The 10,924-nt window shown below is 53.8% G+C and overlaps 1 protein-coding gene across 1 annotated transcript in view; it reads right to left on the reverse strand.

Annotated features, from left to right (window-relative positions):
• The window catches only part of ZNF335 (zinc finger protein 335), a gene marked incomplete in the record, with an annotated part of 18,834 nt that extends 8,379 nt beyond the window's left edge, over nt 1–10,455 (reverse strand). The window contains 13 exon segments of the mRNA XM_027775732.1: nt 1–54; nt 133–209; nt 297–413; nt 537–555; nt 1,023–1,135; nt 2,097–2,274; nt 2,350–2,602; nt 4,989–5,135; nt 6,774–6,905; nt 6,994–7,299; nt 7,541–7,618; nt 8,383–8,623; nt 10,427–10,455. Coding sequence (XP_027631533.1) covers nt 1–54; nt 133–209; nt 297–413; nt 537–555; nt 1,023–1,135; nt 2,097–2,274; nt 2,350–2,602; nt 4,989–5,135; nt 6,774–6,905; nt 6,994–7,299; nt 7,541–7,618; nt 8,383–8,476 — 1,568 coding nt within the window.
• Nucleotides 10,456–10,924: the final 469 nt, after the last annotated feature.

Genomic DNA, 10,924 nt, shown 5'->3' on the forward strand with positions numbered 1-10,924 from the left:
TTCAGCAGTGCCTTCTTGTCCTCACAAACAAACTCACAGAACTCACACTTGAACCTGGAGGCGGTCAAAGCAACGAGAGCTCAGCGCGGGGCTAATGGGTGTTCCCACCCAAGGCCTCCCCAGGGGCTGTACCTGCGGTTGGCCACGGCCTGGATGTGCGTGAGCAGATGCATCTTAAAGGTGTAGCGCTTCTTAAAGGACTTCCCGCACTGTGAGGGGTGGGTGGATTAGATGGGACATGCCCAGGGAAGGCCCTTGCCCCACTCCCAGCCCAGCCCCAGGGTGGCCCCACCCACCTTGTCACACATGTGGGGCTTCTCAGTGCTATGTGTTTTCATGTGCTGCGTGAGTCTCTTCTGCATGGGATACACGCGGCCACACACAGGGCAGGGGAAGGAGCTCAGCTTTGGGGTCTGGAGAGTACAAAGAGAGGCCAGATAGAGAAGGCAGAGGGAAGAGGAGCCCTCACCTCCTGAGCCCCACCTCTATAGGCACCCCAGGTGGGCTCCCTTCCCAGGTTGGGCCCCCAGACTCACCGGATCTGGTCTTTTCTTCCTGGGGAGAAAAGCCCAGGAGTTAGACCACAGCTTCCACAGGCATACCCGAGTCCCTCCCTCAGACCAGCCCCAGCCCCGAGCAGCCCAACTCCCTGCCTAGCCCGCCTCTTAGGGCAGGGCACTCCCACCTGGAGCTCACGGGGTAAAGGCTATGAGGCACCCCAGATGACACACCTACACTCAGCCACCCACACAACAGCTATCCCCATTTTACAGAGGCGAAACTAAGGCTTGCAACAGGGCAGAGACAGAATTGGGACTTGACTGGGGCCCTCATGGCCCTGCTACAAGCCCTGTTCTGGGCCCAGTGGTGACGAATCACCTTGCCCTCCTCATCACAGCTGTATGATGTGCCAAGAATGGGGCTGGCCCAGAGCAGGTGCTGGGGAAATAGGAGATCATCTAGGGCCCCCACTTCCACACCCGCCTGGCCTTCCCTGCCACAGCCCACCCACACCCACTGACCGGTCCCGGCTGTGCACGGCTGCGTGGCGGGTGACGTCCTTCCGGTAGACGCTGGTGTAGCTGCACTCGTCACACTTGTAGGGCTTGCTGCCCACGTGGTTGAACATGTGTTCCTGTGAGAGACCAGGAACAGGGGGCTATGGCTCGTTCCTCCCGGCCCCGCCCTGTCCCGTCTGTGCCACTGCCCTAGGGCTGCTGCAGGAGAAGGCTCACAGCACAAGGGAGCCAGACAGCAGGCCCTGCTAGAGGGGTCAAAACCCAGGAAGACTAAAGACTGTCCCCACCGGGAACGCTCACTCTGGCCAGGCCCTGGCTGGCTCAGTACTTGACAGAGGAGGAAACTGAGTCTCAGGGTGAAGGCACCACCCTTCAGGCAGAGCTTGGATCTACACCCAGGCGAGTCCTTAGCCCCACAGCTGAGCACTTCCCAATATGCCATGCACTCCACGCAGTGTAGTGCCCGGAGCACAGCCTCTAGGTTATAGGTCCCAGTCAGTGTAGAAGGAAGCCCTGCAAGAAAGCAAAGGGGCTCTGACCACCCCTGCCTGGAGCACCCCTGCCTACACTGGCCCAGAGGCCACTGGTCAGACCAATCTGCAGTGTCCGGGGTTGGTGAAATGCAACTGTGGAAACCTAGGTTCTGCTGGGCTGTGTAAGGATAAAGTAATCCAGGTCTAGGATAAGAGATAGGCTCAGGGTTGTTATAGGCCTGCCTGGCACCTTGGGGTTGAGACATGTTACTGCCATCTGTTGAAAGCCTCACATAAACAGATGAACCAGTTCTACTGCCATCTGCCAGTCTCTGGTGGTGAAAAGCAAATCTGTGATGTCCTCAATGCAAAAAGCACCCTTGAAAATGTGATGCTATCATGCACGGGGCAACCTTCAAGCCCACGGTGGTGGCCCTTCCCACCCCTTCGCACATTCCAGCAGGCTCCGAAGAGCTAACAGGCATTCCTCATCATGTAAGCAGCTGACATGCCCTGCAGTTAGTCGAGAGGCTGCCCCAGAATACCTGGGTAACTCCGCTCCCTCTCAGTGCCACCTTCCCACGCCCACCTTCCTATTACGCACCTTGAGCGAGGACCAGCGACGGGAGCGGTAGCTGCACTGCAGGCACTTGAAGAGCTGGGGGTCGCCAGCCTCGTGGGAGTTGACATGGAAGCGCAGGTCCTCGTGGGACAGGAAGCGGGAACCGCAGATGCGGCATAGGAAGGGCCTCAGAAGCGGCTTGGGTGACTTATAATAATACCTGCCAGGAGGGTGTTGGGGAGAGGTCTGGCTCGGCCAGGGGCCCAGGGGATGCCCCCACCACTGTTCCACATACTTGCGGTACTTCTTGCCCAGGAAGCGCCTGGAGGGGCGACCACGGCGGCGGGGTGGGGCAGCGGGCTCGTCCTGACAGGAGGGTGCTGCATTCTCTGCATCTGACTGACTCACCCCAGGTTCCAGGGCAATCCTGCTGGCCTTGTCTGGGGCCACCAGGTGGCCTGGGCCTGAGGAGCTGGGGACCTCGGAATCCTGTGGCTCTGGAGGGTTCTGTCCACTCTGGGAACTCACTAGAGGCTCTCCTTCCACACCTGCACAGATATACCAGTCTCCAATCAGCCACAGACATACCAGGACACACGTGGACAGGTGGCTGGGACCAGCCAAACTTACACCTGCCAGTCACAGATACTGATGGGCATATCCGGCAGGATGAACAGACGGTGCATGGTCAGGGGCACTGTGCCTCCCTTGAGACTAAGCTGGAGGGTTGAGGGGAGGGAGTGTAAGACTTCATTGCACACGCTTGCAAACCTTTTGAAGTCTGAAGGATCTGAATGCTTCCTCTTCAAAACATCAATGGTAATTATACATACATATGTATGTATTTTATTATTATTAAAGATGATATAGGTAGAGTGGGGACCAGCAGATAGCATAATAGTTATGTCGCTGCGTAGTCAACAGCAGTTCGAATCCCAGACCTATTGGCTTGAAACTCACACCAGGTTCATGTGACTGCGTGTCCCCAAATCCTGAGAGGAGAATGGAGAAGGGATTGCAGCACGGCCACCCCCACTCCAGGGGCGGGGGGCGATTTCTTGCTTTCTGTCTCTCTTTCTCTTGAGCAAGCACACATGCCCTATAGCAAAAACGTCTCTTAAAAAAAAGAGAGAGAAAAAGATACAGATGGGGCCAGCAGGTAGCGTGGTGGTTAAGACTCAGGACTCTGGGACCAGCAAATGGAGTAATGGTTATGTGGCAATTGTGGTTTGAGTCTTAGACCCAGTGACTTAAAACTTATGGCAGGAGCATGTGCACGTGTGCCCAAGATCTGAAGAGGAGAAGGGATGTGGCGTGGCCATCTCCCCCCTCCCCCCCCATTTCTTGCTTTCTTTTCTATCTCCCTGGTGAATGCATGTACCCTATAGCAAAAATCTCTCTTTAAAAAAAAAAAAAAAGATTAGATTCCTATATGACTGACCATAGTTTGAGTCCTAGACCCAGCGGCTTAAAAATCATGCCATGTATGTGTGCGCCCAAAATCCCAAGAGAGTGATTTCTTACTTTCCCTCTCTGTCTCTCTCCAGCTAGTGCAAGTGCTCTATAGCAAAAACCTTAAAAAAAAAAAAATTCACCCTGCCCCATCTCTCTCTCCCTAACTGGTACTCTCTTTTTCATAAAAAAATTTAAAAAAGAAAAATAAAGATACAGGTGCCAGCTCCAGAGTCTGGTAGTTGAGGCTGAGTTCCAGATCTCACAAGGCCAAGTGAGTAGCTTGAATCTGGGCCCTGGGGTTCTTTTTTTTTTTTGGAGAAGTTTTTGCTACAGGGCGTGTACGCTCGCCACAAAGACAGAGAGAGACATACAGACAGAAAGCGAGAAATCACCCCCCAGGCAGGATGGCCACACCACAATCTCTTCTCCTCCATTTTCCTCTCAGGATCTTGGGCACGCACTCACACACGCCCAGTGTAAGATTAACCACTGAGTCCAGGACTCAAACCATGGTCAACTACATGGGAGTCCAGCAACATAGCCATTATGCCAACTGCTGGTCCCCCTGTGGGCTTTAAAACATGCTGAGAAGCATGTGCGTGCGTGCTCCAAATCCTGACAGAATAGAGAAATGGAGGAGAAGGGATTGTGGTGTGGCCATGCCCTGCTAGGGGGGTGGTGCTTTTTCCCTCTTCCCACCCCACCTCCTCACTCTCTGGCAAGCACATACATTCCCCGGCAAATTTTTTAAAAATACATTTTTTTCAAATGATACAAACAGGGCAGCCAGTGGTGATTAAGATGGCTGGATCCCACATGGCAGACTTCGCAGTTTGAGTCTCAGACCTGACGGCTTGAGAAACATGCCAGTGCACGTGCACGCCCAACATCCTTAGAGGAGGGTAGAGAAGGGACTGTGGTGTGGCCGTCTCCACAGAGAGTAATCTCTCCCTTTTCCTTTTTCTCTCTCTTTGAGTGTACATGCTCTATAGCACCAAAAAAAAATTTTCCCCTAGTTATGACAGTTTACATTAAAAAGCATTTTCATAAAGATATAGTTTCTTTCTTCTTTTAAAAGAATTATTTTTATTTAACTTTATTTATTTTTATAATCTTTTACTATTTCCAGATAGATACACACACAGAGAGAGAGAGAGAGAGAGAGAGAGAGAGAGAGAAAGAGAGAAGGAAAGTGAGAAAGCAAGCCTCCAGGTCTGGGACTCGAACCAATGTCGGCCATGTGAAAGTCCAACACCCTTTACCATGCCACCTGCCGGCCCCAAGATAATAGTTTCTTAAGTGAAGGTTTCCCACACTTTTGCCTAGGAGGCGTTCTCCTTTATAAGGAGGCCTGCAGGTCACTCTGGTTAGAGGCTGCTTCTTTGACAGCACATTCAGTCCCCAGGCCTCTCTGAAAGCCTACAGAAGGAGGCTACCCAGTGACCCACTCACCAGGACTCTCCCATGACCAAGTCTCACCATCTAGGAGGTCTGAGGTCTCTAGGCGAGGCAGTTTCCGGGGCCGGCCAGGTCTCCTTCGGGGTCTTGGAGTACTTGGGGTAGGGCGCTGGAGACGCAGCTGCCGGCCCCGGGGCTCATCTTCAGCTGGATTATAGTCGCTGTCCTCTGTTGGGACGTTAAAAGAAGGTGGTCAATGACTGGACCCACCCTTTCACCTCTGATCCTGAGCAGCTCCTCTGAGAAGAGGCCCACTTCCCCACTCCTGTCTATTCCTCCAAGCCCATTGGTGATGATGCTCTCTCTAGAAAGCCCTCCTGGTGCCTGGCTGGCTGGGTGTCCCTCCTGAGCCCCGGCAGTCCTCTCTGTACCTTTCCTGGCTCCAACCATTAGCCTGTGTGGCTAACGTGAATGAGAAAAAGGTACCTCTTCCTCAAAGATATCTTACTGCCCTTGTTAACAGCTAATTGGATTTCAAAAAACTAGTATGCAAAAAGGAAATAACTGGGCCAGCCAGGTAACATGCTGGTTATAAGGCAGCTGAAACCCATGTGGCTGACTTTGTGGTTTGAGTCCTAGATCATGTGGTTTAAGGGACATGTGCATGTGTGCCCCAAATCCTGAGAGAACAGAAAAGGGATTGCAGCATGACCATCCCTTGCTTTCCCTCTTTCTGTCTGTCTCTCCAGCAAGTACATGTGAAAATAGAAAAAAAAAAAAAAACTAATAACATTTTTCTTTTAGTAACAATTGTATATGGAAATGATGCTATTTAAGATACTTTAGAGGGACAGCAGTTGGCGTAATGGCTATGTCGCTATACTCCCAAGTAGTTGACTGTGGTTTGAGTCCCAGACCTGGTGGCTTAAATTCACACCAGGCACGTGTGCATGCGTGCCCAAGATCCCCAGAGGAGAATAAAGAAGAAGGGATTGTGGCATGGCCATCCCCCCTGGGGGGTGATTTCTCATTTTCTGTCTCACTGTCTTCCTCTTTGTGGCGAGTGCACATGTCCTATAGCAAAATCCTCTCAAAAGAAAAATACATTAGGTAAGTGAAATACATCACTTCCAGCCTGGAAGGCAAGGGAGCTGTATTCCTCACAGTTGACTGTGTGGTTTCAATCCCAGCCCTAGCAGCTTGGAAAAACACACTGCATGGGCTGGCAGGTGGCGTGGTGGTTAGAGGTGCTAGATTTTCACATGGCAGAACGCAATGCAAGTCCTGGACCTTGCGGCTTGCTTCCTTACATTCTCTTTCTCCCTCTCTCTCTTTCTCTCTCTGGTCAAATTAAAAAATAATAATAACAAATCGGAACCAGCAATTGGCATAATGGCTATGTCGCTGGACTCCTATGTAGTTGACTGCAGTTCAAGTCCCGGACCCAGTGGCTTAAACTCATGCCAGGTGCATGTGCGTGTGTGCCCAAGATCCTGAGAGGAGAATGGAGGAGAAGGGATTGTGGTGTGGCCATCCCCCCTTGGGGGTGATTTCTCGCTTTCTGTCTCTCTCTGTTTTTCTGGCGAGTGCACACGCCCTATAGCAAAAGCCTCTCCAAAATAATAATAACAAATGAAATTAAGTAAATAATTTTTTTTAAAAAAAGAGATGAAAAACATGCTGTGTGTGTGTGTGTGTGTGTGCCCCAAATCCCGACAAGGTAGAGAAAGGATTGCAGAGTGACCACACCCCAAGAGGGAGTGCTTTCTCCTTCTCCATCTAAGTCTCTCTGGCAAATGCTCATGCCCTCTGACAAATTAAAATAAAAAGGTTGGGGTAGCAGGTCTAGGAACCACAGTAGCCTACCCTCTAGGTCGTCAATGGCACCGGCATCTATGATGTCATCTTCCTCCTCCTCCTCCTCTGGTCCCTCTTCCTCCTGGGTCTTGGTCAAGGTGCCCCACTTCCGCTGACGTACCTTCTTACCAGCTGCTGCTGCTGGAGGGGTAAGTAAGACAGGCCTGCATGTCTGTTCCCAGCTCCCCACCCCCACCACGCAGTCCCAGCTGGAGGCTCTCTGACTCACCTGGGCGGAAGTGCCGCTCTCGCATGTGGCGCAGTAGTGTGGCCTTGGTGCTGCTCCGGTACTGGCACATCTTGCACTTGAACTGCTGCACCACCACCACCTCCATCATGGCCTCCAGGCTCTGCAGGTCCGGCTCCTCAGCACCAGAAGCTGGGGGTGGCTGCACCGGGGAGCTGGGCCCACCCTGCACCTCCCCAGGTGGCCCCAGACATGTGGATGTGGATGTAGGGCCATCAGCCAGGGCCTCGATGGCTGCCAAGCTGTGGGCCAGGGTGGAACTGGACATTGGTGATGTCATGGGGGCACCTGGGGTAGGTAAAGGGATTGGAAGAAATGTTAGGTGGAGCTGGACTGGCCATGAGCTCCAGTTGTCCCTCCCAGGGAAGCCTAGGGGGTCCCAGAACCAAATTCCCCACCAGAGGTCACCTTGCCAGAGAGAAACTGAGGCCCAGGGCAATGGCTAACCTGCCGAGATCACGCAGGGGTTTATGACAGAACCTGTCCTCTCCTATGTCCCCTCTTGCTGGGGTAGTGCCTGGGGTCTTACCATCGTCTGGGCCCTGCAGGATCAGGTACCGTGTGGTCTCAGCCCCGCCATCTTCAGCACTGGTCACAGTGATACAGCCTGGGCAGATGAAGGACAGGTCACACCTCCTGAAGGTATTGCCAGCTCCAGCCCACACCAAAGCCCCCACTCTGGCCTATGGGGGGGCCAGCCCACACTCCTGGTTTACCTACAACTGTAAAACAGCTGCACCTCCCCTCAGAGCCTCGCCTGCCTCCCCTTGCAGGGCTGGGGGTTGGCCTGGGGTAGGTGACAGCTGACCCACAGTCATAGTTAGCCATGGCCACCCCAGCTGCCTGGGCTTGGACCCTGATGCCTGAAATTCTCCTCCTTCCTCTTCAATCTTCCTTCAAGGCAAGGCCCAGCTCTTGGCCCACCTTCTTGGGGTTGGCTTCCCAGACTACCCCAATGCTTTCTGAGCTGATGAGCTCTGGAATCAGGCTGAGCTCATGGCCCAAAGCCATCCTCTGCTTGCTGGTGACAGCAGGTAAGTTATTTTACATCTCTGTGCCCCAGATGCCACACCTGGACTGACAGGGATGGAAGCTGAGCTACCGTAGGTGAAGTTCAGACTGGTACCGCTACAAAGCGAGCGGGAACTGTTTCTATCTTTACTCAGAGCTTGTCACACGTCAGAACCTTACTGCATTGTCTCAGAAGTCTCATGCCATCCACCACTACAAGATGGGATGACTGCTCCCTCCCCACACATCAGACGCAGTGAGGTCACCTCTCTGCGTTCCCATGCCGGAGTGTACCCGCTGGCTGCCAGACTGAAGGAAGCCCTCTGAGGGGAAGCCCTGGCCACCCTCTGCCTAACTCACTCTGGATGAGGTCGGGCCCGATGGTGGACTCGATGATCTTGTCGATGGCCGATCCTAGGTCCGAGGAGGAAGCCGTGCAGTCAGACACCAGCATGTTGGGGTCTGGGAGTGCACTGGAGTGCACCAGTGCTTGGGGCCCACCTGTCACCCCTGCCTCTGGCCCACGGGACACAGAAGAAGAATCAGGGAGGTAGCCGTGAGGCAGTGGGTCTGTGCTCGAGCTGCTTTCAGATACCTCCTCCTGTGGGGTGGAAAACAGGAGGGAAGGATTTAGGGAACCAGGGATGGGGTGGGGCAGGGAAGGGCAGCCCGCCAATTCCCACATGCTAGACAGTGCTCTCTGGCCCAAAGTCACAGGGAGTGGAACCACCCACACTCTTGGGCCCACCGAGGTCCAGTGGGTGAAGCCATCTAGTCGGAGTCCCCCCCAGAAAGTCCCAGGGTTCTTGGCTCCAGCATGAGGGATGGCCCTCCAGTCCCACCCCACAGTCGGGTGGAGCTATTTTCACTGGACTCGTGCATCCATCTTTCCCTTTGCCTGAAACTCTCCAGCATCTCCCTACAGCGAATTCTGACCCAGCTCCTCACCACCACTTAGCTGGTACCTCCTCAGTAAGGACCTCCTCATCCTCAGTGCGGTGCCCCCATCACACTACTGCTCACTGGGCATCAGAGCATCCGCCATGGAGATTGCAGCCCCCACAAAGGCCTGTCACACCTGCCATGGCGCCTGCAGTCCCCCCAGCTGGATCACATGCTGGGCATGTGGTGGGCCCGGCCCTGCTGAATGAATGAAATCCCTGGACCCCCAAAGAGAGGGCTATTGCTGTGTACCTCTATGAAGTGAAGCCGTGAACACAATCACTACCTTGCAGATAGTAATGCAGTAATACAAAGCGCTTACTGTGTGCTGAGCACTGTCGTAACTGCTTTGCATACATTCACTCATTCAATCCTCATGAAAACTCTCCCGAGGCAGGTATTTCTATCATCCCCACTTACAGGTGAGTGAACTGAGACAGAAGTTGGATAGCTTGCTCAGAAGCGTAGTCAGGAGGAAGTTTACAAAGTGCTTCCAGGAGCAAGTCTGGGTGCTCACAGCCCAGCACGACTGGAAGCAGCTACTCCTGCTCCAGTGTACAGCCAGGAAGACTGAGGCTCAGCAGGTCTCCTAGTGAATTAGAGGCAGGGACAAGACTTGAACAAAGACACCTGCCTCTTACAGTGTGAGGGCAGTGGGTGGTACAGCAGGCTGTAGGTGAGGCCACAGCTTAGAACTCGATCCTGGCGGTGAACTAGATTTTTAAGGGAATGAAGACTTTCTACTAATAATTCAGCCTCCAACAAAAGAGCTAGCGGCAGAAGAAGCCACGGGCCTTCAGGATAAGGTTCCACATGGCTACTGTGAACTAGATTTTTAAGGGAATGAAGACTTTCTACTAATAATTCAGCCTCCAACAAAAGAGCTAGCGGCAGAAGAAGCCACGGGCCTTCAGGATAAGGTTCCACATGGCTACTGTGAACTAGATTTTTAAGGGAATGAAGACTTTCTACTAATAATTCAGCCTCCAACAAAAGAGCTAGCGGCAGAAGAAGCCACGGGCCTTCAGGATAAGGTTCCACATGGCTACTGTGAACTAGATTTTTAAGGGAATGAAGACTTTCTACTAATAATTCAGCCTCCAACAAAAGAGCTAGCGGTAGGGAGCCCCCCTCTGCGCCCCCAGCCTTCTCTCTCGGTCTCTCAGTTCCTGTCTAGGCTGTAGGTGAGGCCACAGCTTAGAACTCGATCCTGGCTGTCTGCACTGTATGCCTTGGTTTCCTTTTAACTGAAAGGTGGAAAAAAGTGGTCTGCCTTACAAGGTACGGTGCAAGGTGAAAATCCATGCTACGGGTAAGGGGCGGGGCAGGCAGGGCTCTGGCTCTCAGACAGCCACAAGTGACAAATATTGGCTGCGAACAAGCCCGGCTTGCTGCTACCTCTTGACTGCCAGGATCGGCTACCCACGGTCCCTGCCTCCACCCACGCCAACCAGCTCCATACCAGAGAGTGGCTGCCACGGGACCAGGCTTGCCCCAAGTCGTCAGCCTCCACTGGTCCTGGAACTGCTGCGGCGTCGCTGCTATCGGCGGACACGGCTTCCGAGGTGCCCACACCCAGGCCACTCTCAGAGGGCTCCTCTGGTTGGCCAGGCCGAGGGGCTGCATCGCTACTACTCTCCACCTCGTTCTCCTCCATGAGTTCCGGGGACCACCAGACAATGGGGTGCGGGGTCTGGCGCCTTCACTCTGCGAGAAGAGGTGACCAGGGATTGAACAAGTGGGCCACTTCCCCAGCTTGGGCGACCACAGCCCACCCCGCTGCACCCTTGCGCCCATTTCGCAGATGCAAAGACTGAGTCTCCGGCGGGGCGGGGCGTTCTCGTGCACTGAGGGGTGATGCGGGAGAGTAAGGCCGGGAAGCCTCGCCTCCCGGGCTAGGGCCCTGCCCGGAGAGGATGGCCAGTGGGCGAGAATCTTGACCCTTTCCCTCGACCCCGTG

The sequence above is a fragment of the Tupaia chinensis genome, unplaced genomic scaffold, assembly GCF_000334495.1.
Source record: "Tupaia chinensis unplaced genomic scaffold, TupChi_1.0 Scaffold000602_1, whole genome shotgun sequence".
Lineage (NCBI taxonomy): Eukaryota > Metazoa > Chordata > Mammalia > Scandentia > Tupaiidae > Tupaia > Tupaia belangeri.